This window comes from Lactuca sativa, chromosome 3 (assembly GCF_002870075.4).
Source record: "Lactuca sativa cultivar Salinas chromosome 3, Lsat_Salinas_v11, whole genome shotgun sequence".
Lineage (NCBI taxonomy): Eukaryota > Viridiplantae > Streptophyta > Magnoliopsida > Asterales > Asteraceae > Lactuca > Lactuca sativa.
Window position 1 is genome coordinate 51525777 of NC_056625.2, and position 11103 is coordinate 51536879.

Below are 11103 nucleotides of genomic sequence, written 5' to 3' on the forward strand. Positions count from 1 at the left end.
GTACTCATGTGCGTGATTTGGATGCGGAAGCCACCTAGTATGCTGGGTGTACCAGAGGGTACGTTGGGCGTACTAGGATCAGAGTGAAAACCCTAATTGTGTGGTGTGTCCCTATTTAAGGAACATGATGGCCTCATTTCTGGCCACCATTTCCAGTCTTCAACTCCCTTAAAACCCTAATTTCCGTTTTCTTAGCTTGAGTGGACATTTGAAGCTTTTGAGTGTTCTTTGTGGGATTCTTTGAGTGAAGAAAGAGCTTTGAAGAGATTAGAGTTTGAGTCCAAGCTTTGGATCTGAGTTTCCCAGTGGTTAGTGCATCATTTGGAGGTATCAAGCTCAAAGCTTTCTCATTTTTTTGATTTGTGCATATTGTGGTTCATTTTAGGGTTTATGTCATACTGCTTGAAGCTTTATGAGTTTGTTGAACTCTAGAGCCTAATACTTGTCCCTTTAAGTGTCTCTTGTAACATCCATAAAAATCAGGCCAAATTTAAACTTTTTCAAAACATTTCAAAACCATTAGTTATTACAAAGCTTGTTTTCAAAATAGTATAATATCAGAGTATCCCAGAAACAACTCATAAACATGAGGAGTTGTACGATCACACATTTGCCTTCCTGCGATCACCTGAGGTACCTGAAACCAAAACTGAAATTATAAGCCCAAAGCTTAGTGAGTTCCCTCAAAATACCGACACATAACAACAATACACATAATAACAGCATGTAATGGGTTCACAACTCTATGTACTGGATTACCCCCTGGGCCCACAATGTGAGTCTGGCTTGCCTTCCGGGCCCACAACTCACATTTGGCTTGCATTCGAGCCCACATCATAAGTATGGTTTGCTTTCGAGCCCACAACTTATGGTTGGCTTGCCCCCTACAGTCCTAAGACTGAAATATAACCGGTCAACCCTCAGTGCGAGTCTGGCATGCTCCCCTGGCCCTCAACTCGCAACTTGAATGCTTTAATACCCTCAAGCCTCAGTACGAGTCTGGTATACCACTCGGTCCTCAACTTGTATCTGGTATGCTAATGAGTCCTCAGTATGAGTAGTATGAGTCTGGTATGCCTTCCCGACGCTCAACTCATATCTGGCATACTCCAGGGTTTGTTGGTCACCGCATGAAGCAGTACAACCTCAACCCTACCCACACAACATGTCTACATATACAGCTAATGGCATATACAGATAAGGTATGCTTAATTATTGTATCATCTTTATTTGAGGTATCTTGGTATATTGAAAAATATACAATGAATATGACGTTACATTTAATAGATTCAGATTATACATATATAATTAATGTTAATTTCAATGACATTTGGCTTGATCATCATATTTAAATATGTAATGATGTTTTATTGTTTAGGTTCGTTTTGACGACTAGTATAAACTTGATTACATAATAAGGTAGGTTATCATAATATTAATGATGTTTCTATGCATTATATGTGTGAAAAGTATTTGAATCATTAGTCTTCATTATTTACATATATCCAATTATTGATAATAACTACGCAATTACACTTTATATATTATGATCGATTCCTTCAAATATATCAGGTGGTGTCCTCCCTCTTTGAGGTCGAGGGTTCAAGTCATGTCGTGGACATAGGTGGAATTATGTGGTATTAGTTTAGGAGTAGATTAGATTTGCCGGTTCAAAAAAAAAATAATAATCTTTCTTTTAACACAAGTAATAAAGATTAATCACAAAAGTACGAAGATGACACATCAATTTAACAAATTGACGAATTTTTTGTTCCAACTACAAAATGACCTTGGTTATTGTAAATTGTGAAATATATAATCATTTGTTATATAGGCTATTTTTGTGATTAGCCGTCTAAAAAATAAATAATTTTTTATTTATCATCATCCATCCAAAACAAAATCGTTATCAATTTTATCTAAACAAAGTAACAAACACTTGTTCTTGATTAAGTTTTTATGAGTGAAAGGTAGTGAATGAGTAAATGAAAGGAAAAGATGTTAAGGGTAAACTTTCATTCGTAGAAACTCGTTTGATGGTTTAATTGTGTGCCTAATGTTTTTGGTAACCGTAAACTATTATCATAATAAAAATAAAAAAGTGGGTAATCAACTCATCCATCTAAACTTGTCAAACATATCAACAAATTGACTCAGTATGTTTCTTCACGACGTTCATGTATCTATGAAATAATGGCAAAATATCTATATTTTAAAATAGAAAAAATTGCAAAAAGTCTCTCTGGTTTGTCAATTGTTTTATTGGCTCATCTTCTTTACCTCCATTTTTCTTCAAGTTTTCCCCATTATAAGTTGATTTCCTAGAGCTCCACAAGATCCCACAACCTACAATTTTCAAACACAAGTTGATGGTTGAAGTGGCACACATATAAACAACACACACTAACACACACACACACACACACACACACACACACACATATATATATATATATATATATATATATATATATAGTAGGCGAATGCTCGTGCGTTGCGCAGAAACACCTATATAATTGAAGTCTTTACAAATATATGTTTTTTTTTTAATATAACAATAATGTTGTTGTTAAATTTGATATAATAATTCGTATAGTACATTGATATAATACATTGATTATTTTGAATTATATGATAATATATACATCTATTATAACTGCATTATCTCAATCGTTTGAATGATTTCTACTCGCGAGTTACACATGAATAATATTAAATATAATATATGGTTTAATGATATTTATAGTTATTGTTATTATTAATAAAGTTTCTAAAATTTATTTGTTTAATATTTTAATTTCTATCATTATAATTATTTAAAACATCAAATATTGTTTTTGATTTTAAAGGTAACAATATAATCATTTATATATAATTATTTTTAACTATTGTTATTTTAAGTTATTTTAGGCTACTTATTTAAAAAACTTTTAATGATTATAAAAATATTTTTAGTAAATATTTTAGTTAAACTGATATTACAATTTAGTTTTTGCATTTATCACTACAATTTATCACTTTTAACTATTTACAAAATATTCTTTGTTTTTTTTAAGTGGAACTGAAATTTATATTTAAGTTGACACTATAATGTTATATTTAAATTAACAATTTAAGTATTTTGTTTAAACTGTTCAAAAGTTATAGCTTTAAACTCATAATTGTTTACATACAACAACATTTTAAATCTAATAAATTAATGTTAAACGTTAAAGACATAACTTTATAAGTAGAAGTAAATATATTATTTTAGAATTGAAATTTAGTTTATCTATAGTTATACTTTAGGTTTGATATTTATTTAACCTTATTAACCAACTTATAATCATTATTAGAAAGACACTACAATTTATCACTTTTAACTATTTACAAAATATTTTTTGGGTTATTTAAGGTAAACTAAAACTTATTTAAGTTGACCCTGTAATGTTGTATTTAAATTAATAATTTAACTATTTTATACAAATTGTTCCAAAATTGTATCTTTAAAATGATAATCGTTTACATCCAACAATATATCAAAACTAATAAATTAAGTATAATATGTTAAAAGCTAAAAACATAACTTTATAAGTAGAAGTAATATATTATTTTAATATTAGAATTTAGTTTATATATGATCACACTTTAGGTTTGATATTTATTTAACCTTATTAACCAACTTATAATTATTATTAGGAAGAAATCTAAAATTCATGGGAGTTTCAAATGAATGTGGTGAAAGGAAAAATGCATGAGAGTTTCAAATGCATGAAGTTCAAGGAAAAATGTTAGCTTTATATATATATATATATATATATATATATATATATATATATATATATATATATATAGAGAGAGAGAGAGAGAGAGAGACAGAGACAGAGACAGAGAGACAGAGAGAGAGAGAGAGTTAGGTTCAAATGTTTTTACTATCTACTGTATGCATGTAGGATTGATTGTGGACCAATCATTTTAGTTATTTTAAGAAAGTAATCAATGCATATTAAATGCGGAAGATTTAATTAATACTCATTATATCTTCAACATGTAATATGCATCAATTACTTTCTTAAAATAACTAAAATAATTGGTCCAGAATCAATCCTACATGCACATAATAGATAGTTAGAACAAAATAACCTAACCCTATATATATATATATATATATATATATATATATATATATATATATATATATATATATATATATATATATATATATGGCTAGGTTAAATTGTTTCTTACATTTATTATGTGCTAGAATGCACCAATAGGAATTTAGTAAAATTTAATTATTATTTAATTAAATAAAGATAGATATTAAATGATTTCCATAATTGTATGTATATTAAATGATATCCATAATTATAAATTTCTTTTTATGGAAACTAATTAAATTCGTCATTAATGTCAGCAATAACATTCTTTCATAATAAATTCGTGTCTAGGTTTTATGTCAGCAATAACATTCTTTCAGGACTAACTCACTTAAAATATAATAAATTTGTATGGAATATGATGAATGAGGTGTATTCTAGTAGAATTTACTCTCGTTGTGCTAGAATACACTCTTATTATTCTATATATGAACTCGTTCTAAAAAAAATATTAGTATTGACATTAATGACAAATTTAATTAGTTTCCATAAAAAAGAATTATAAGTATGGATATCATTTAATATACATTTAATGTTTACTAAATTGTTATTGATGCATTCTAGCACACAATAGATATGAGAAACATTTGAACCTCTCTCTCTCTCTCTCTCTCTCTCTCTCTCTCTATATATATATATATATATATATATATATATATATATATATATATAGGTAAATGTTCAAATGAGAACCATAACAAGTTAAGAACCATAAGAACCACTATTTTTACGTTGTAACTTAAATCATCAGATATATTTGCTCAATCTTATCTCACAAGACAACTTTTCTCTCACCTCTCTCTCATCTCTCTCTTTCTCTCTCTTATGTCCTACCGCTGCTGACCACCACCACCATCGTCGGCATCGTCGTCGTCGCCGGAATACAACAATCTTCAGATTTGTAGCCACCACCTTCAGATCTGAAGCATTCACCTTCAGATTTGGTGCGTTCGCCTTCAAATATAGAACCCCTGACTTTAGATCTGTCATCACCACCGAGCGCCGCCTCCTTCCACCGCCATCTATCTCACCAGTATCGACTATCGCCTTCAATCAGCCGCTTTGCTTTGCTGGAACACCTAGAAAACACTAAATTCAATTTTGAAGTCTGAATATGCTTCTTCTCCAAATCTCTAACGTTTATGATTTGATGAAGCACAAGAAAAACTCTTTGATCTGTTTCGCCGGAATAACAGATGTGATGGAGTATGAAGCTCTTTGTTGGATTTGTACCAGATCTGTTATGTGTCACCCCTTCCCATGTATAACTCATTTTCGTCTCTGTCTCTCTTATTTCTGGTCAAAACACTACCAACTCGACACCTGATCTGATGTGTTTGTCCATTTTCAGGTTAGCTCTGGTGTGTATGGTGTTTACATTGATGGTGTTTACAAAAGGAAGTTCTGAAAAAAAGATGTAGACATGGTGTTTGATGAAATGTCTCAATGAAATTTGGTAAGTTATTAAGTTGTGAATTTAGTTATGAATGCATATTTTTTGTATATTAAACTATGAAGTTTGTGTATTTAGCTGTGATATTTGTGTTTAAAATTGTGAATTAAATGCATTAAGCCGTGATTTTGTTGTTTAAACTGTAAATTGACTATATTAAGCTGTGAGTTTTGTATATTTAACTAGGAATTAATTGTATTAAACTGTGAATTGATTGTATTAAATTTTTAAGTTGATAATATGCTTTTGAATACATACTTTTTTTTGTATTAAACAGTGATTTTTCTATATTTAACTATGAATTAAAAGTTTTAAGTTGATAATATGCTTTTCTACTGGCATTTGTTATGGATCTCTATGATATAGTTTTTTTTTTTTTTTTTTTTTTTTTTTTTTTCTGTTAGTGTATGAATTTGATGTTTTAATCTCTCATTTGTCGTATAATTTTAGTAATCTTAGTTTTAACTGATATTAAGTTGTGAATGTATAATTTTTTTTTGAATTAAACTTTAAATTTATTATACTAGTTTGTGAATTTTCTATATTAAATTGTGTATTAATTGTAATAAGTGTTTAAGTTGATAATATGGATGTGAATACTACTTTTTGAGTATTAAAATGTGAATTTAGTGTACTAAGCTGTCATTTTTGTGTTTTAAACTGTGAATTGATTGCATTAAGCTTTGAATTTTCTTTTTAAACTACGAATTAACTGTATTAAGCTGTGAATTTCCTGTTTGAACTGTAAATTGACTAGATTAAGTTGTGAATTAGGTGTATAAAACTATGAAGTTACTTGTATTAAGCTATGAATTTTGTGTATAAACTTTGAATTGACAATATAAAGAGTGTTAAGTTGAAAATATGGTTGTGGATGCATATTTTTTGTATATTAAACATTGAATTTTGTGTATTAAACTATGATTTTTATGTTTTAAACTATGAATTGACTGCATTAAACTGTGTATTTTCTTTTTAGACTATGAATTGACTATATTAAGCTGTGAATTTTGTGTATTAAATTATAAGTTGATTGTATTAAGCTGTGAATGAATTGACATTAAGCTGTGATTATTTTATAATTTTTTTGTTTGCTTTTGAAATAATGTAAATTTTATTCATGGCTTAATATATTAAATTCACAATTTTAAAATATGAATGGTTTATGTATAAATTTTTTTGTTAATTTTTTTTCTGAATATATTTATTTTTTGTGATGTATAAGTATGTAAGAATACAATAGTTTTAATAATAATTTTGCATTTAATTCAAAATGAGTGGAATAAATGGTTTTATTAGATTGTGAATGTAGTAGATATGTTATTAATGCATTATTTTGTTTACAGTTCTGATTTAGAAGAAAATAATGGTTGCGATGCTAGTACAAGTGGTTGGTGGCAGCGTGTGGTGGTGGTAGTAAAGTTTGAATTTTTTTTATTTCTTTAAGTTTGTGAATTATTATAAAATGGTTTGTATTAAGTTGTGAATTAAACTATCAATGTACTGTATAAACTTGTAATTTATATAAGTTTTGTGTTCAAATATGAGAACATATAAGAATGAAAATATTATACTGCAAAAATTACAATTTTGCCATTTTTGTATCAAAAAGAGAAAAAAAAAGGATTTTCACATGTTCAATAAGAATATCATGTAAATATTTACTAACTAATGGGGGTTCTTAATCTTTTATGATTCTCATTTGAACCACTCCATATATATATATATATATATATATATATATATATATATATATATATATATATATATATATATATATATATATATATATATAATAGCCATTGATCAAAATATTAGCTGAGGAATGAGATTAATCTGTTAATTAATCCTTCTAGGATAGTTTAGGAACGTAGTAAACTAATAACTTAATAACCAAAATAAAACACCGCTAATTATGAAATAGTTTCAAAGATCAAATACAATCTACTATAATAAATGAAAGTTTTTTTTTGCCACATGTCATTTTCTCCTTCATTTAGACACATGTCATTTTCTAGAATTTTTAAATTTTCTATTTTCCACTTGTCATTTTATTGTATTTTTCATTTTATTAAATTAAAATTTCACATTTAATATGTAAGGTAATATATATGTAAGGTATTTATTGGAAAGAGTTTATATATATAATGTATTCAATACATTAAAGTCTCATTAATTTTAATAATTCAAAATTTTTGTCATTTTTCTTATAAATTCAAAATTTTTAAATTGTTAAAATTTTATATATATATTTTTTTAAATAAACTCATGTAATACATGAATCTCACCCCTAATCATGAATATTTCCACTTTGTCTTCTACGGTAGTTCAGGAAGGTTGTGAACTAATGATTTAATAACCAAAATTAAAAACTGTTAATTGTGGAATAATTTCAAAGAACAAGTGCAATTAGTTATACAATAAATATTTCCATTTTGTCATTCTTCATCGGATCATCACAATGTTAACGAATTCCAGTAGTAGCGTACTAACAAAAAAAAGTGATCAAATTATTGTAAAGTTGTGTCTTATATTTTTTGTAGAATTTCGATTTTGTATATCAATTATGAAACTAAAACATATTCATGAGTTTATTTCTGATAGCGTAGATGGTATAGTCGATAATCGGGACATGCACAAATCGAAATCCAAGACAATACAAAGCTCATATCTTTTAAATACAACTTGTACCCATCCCCACCAGTTTTCAATACGCCTATGTCAATCCAATTTCTGAAAACATGTCACAAAAATTATAAACAATTTTGGTGTTAGCGTTGCAACTTGCAACAATATGCACATTACCCACGAATCTTGTGGGGTTCATTCCCACACTTCCCATATTCCTAAAAATCAGTTTTGGGTTTTTCAGTGTTTGGTTCTTGATTTTTACATGTTTAGAACCGGAATTTGAAGTTCCACTTTCCGACCTTCATAACTTTTCGTACAAGGTTGAAAAGAGCTTATTTTTTTTCAAAATTTAGTTCTTTGTCATGAACCACCTTAATTGGATGCCAATAGCTAAATTACAGCCTTAACCAATGGTTATTAGGGTTGTTGTGTTGTTTTTAAGTTGTGCAGAATTTTCATTTTTCAATTTTGGTTATTTGACTTATTTCTATTCTGCTATGAAAATACAAAATACCAAAAAAGAAATTAGCTTGATCTTGTCAGCTAGTTTTTACAAAAACATTATTATTTTATTAGCTAAAAGCAAAGTTATCATATAAAGATCAGTTTTTCAAATAGTCCCTCAAACACAATTAAATTTTTTTTTTTTGGCCGGTTTATTGCAGAGGATAAAATTAAAAAGACAAATTTATTCTGGATGAGAGCAAATAAGATGGAACATGATCTTGCTATGATGTATCAATCTGTCATCACCAATTTTTGGAGAATTAAAAGTTTTATAAATCTCAAAATACCCTCAAATTTTTTGTGATCGTCTTTCTTTAAACGCAGGTATAGTCAACGGGAACAAAATTTCTAGATACCATTTGAGAAATACAAGTTTTATTTGAAACTCACACACTTGTTACACAAAACAAACATTCTATAAGATCAAATTCAAACTACAACCTGGAAAAAAAAATGGAGTACCTGATCATCTTGATTTTATACTCTCAACAAATCCACTGCTAAGAAGCCTCTCTACATATTTCCCCAATATATCCACTTCAAGATTCACCTTCTGCCCAATTTTCTTCAATGGAATCACAACTTTCTGCTGTGTATACTCCACCAACATGAAATTGAAACACTCCTCTTCATCAAACACATCCACCACCGTCAAACTAGTTCCATCCACCGCAATGAACCCCTTCGCCACGATAAATTTCAAAATCTCCGGCGACGTCTTCACCTTAATCCACAACGAATCGCCTTCCACATCCATTGAAACAATCTCCCCTGTTCCATCCACATGTCCCTGCACAAAATGCCCACCCATTCGTGTCGATGGTTTCACAGCTCTCTCCAGATTAACAACCGAACCCTTTTCCAATTCGATCAACGAGGTTTTCCTCAATGTTTCAGGAGCCAACCCGACTTTGAATTCCAATCGCTCCGAGTCGAATTCCGTGACTGTTAAACAAGTGCCGTTTACCGCTATGCTGTCGCCGAGGTTGACGTCTTCGAGGACGGTCGGCGAATGGATCACCATGTCGAATGATTCGCCGGATTCGTCGAAACCTAGTTCCCTGACTTTTCCCATTTCTTCCACAATTCCGGTGAAGAGGGATGTTATCTGGTTTCTTCGGTTGGGTTTTAGGGTAAGGGGTTTTGGTGTCTGGGATTTGAAGATGAGAGATGAAGGGAGTTTAGGTTTGAGACTTGTTAATCTAAGAGAGTTGGAAAGTGCGAATTTGGGGATCGAGGTTGATGAAATCGCCATTTTTGTTATTCGGATTCGACAGTAATCGGTGGTGGCTCCTTTTATAGGAAAAACCCTTGTCGCCATTTCGTAACCCTAAAACTATTTTAACTAACAAATACCATCAACGAATCATGCTCCTCGAATCTTCTGATCTTTTGTCGATTTGACTTTGGTCAACGGCCGTGGAGCTATAGCCATTGCTGCCATGGACATTAGTTCTTGAATCCGAAGCTTACTAATACTGGCATACAGCAACTGGATCTGAAATTAATTTCAGTTTTCTCTTTGCAATTTCTAAGTTCGAAAGCAGTAGTAATTGTTTTCAAAGTATAATTTTGCAATATAAGAAATAAAAGTAGAAGCATGAAAGTGCGTTGTTATTTCACGTTCTTGATTGTATAAAATCTTTAATACAAAATAATTAATGAAATTCATTTGAAAAAAAAAAACTCTTTTACATAAATATGAAATTTACAGAAACTAAAAAGATCAAAATCAAATGGAAGACCTCAAGATTTTCCAATTGTTCCATTTATTAAGAACTAGGTGTGAGACTCATGTATTACATGAGTTTAATTAAAAAAAATTAAATATGAAATTTTAACAATTTTAAAAAGTTTGAAATTATAAGAAAAATAAGAAAAAATTTAAATTATTAAAATTAGTAAGGCTTTAATGTATTGAATACATTATATATATATATATATATATATATATATATATATATATATATATATATATATATATATATAAACCATTTCTAATAAATACTTTACGTATATATTACCTTACATATTAAATATGAAATTTTAATTTAATAAAATGAAAAATACAATAAAATGAAAAGTGGAAAATAGAAAATTTAAAATTTTTTAGAAAATGTCATGTGTCCAAATGAATGAGAAGAGGACATGTGACAAAAAAACCTTCATTTATTATAGTAGATCTACACTCCAGAAAATCTACGCTTCGGAATGTGATTTGCTGTTGACCCATTCTTTATTTTCACACTCTAATTACATTAAATTAATAACATTAAAATAAAAAATAAAATAAAATTTAGATATAATTTCATGTATTTATTTAAATCAATGATTGTAATTTGATATAACTAAGATATATCTCTGAATTAATAG

At 28.7% G+C, this 11103-nt stretch overlaps 1 protein-coding gene across 1 annotated transcript; it reads right to left on the reverse strand.

Annotated features, from left to right (window-relative positions):
- Nucleotides 1-9057: 9057 nt before the first annotated feature.
- Nucleotides 9058-10268, reverse strand: LOC111914459 (riboflavin synthase). The gene has a single exon (XM_023910199.2). It carries the CDS (start codon nt 10049-10051, stop codon nt 9197-9199), a length of 855 nt encoding a protein of 284 aa, XP_023765967.1. The 5' UTR covers nt 10052-10268; the 3' UTR covers nt 9058-9196.
- Nucleotides 10269-11103: the final 835 nt, after the last annotated feature.

Excerpts from the sequence above, each read along its gene's own strand:
- LOC111914459 (XM_023910199.2), bottom strand. The coding sequence starts at position 10,051 with ATGGCGACAAGGGTTTTTCCTATAAAAGGAGCCACCACCGATTACTGT.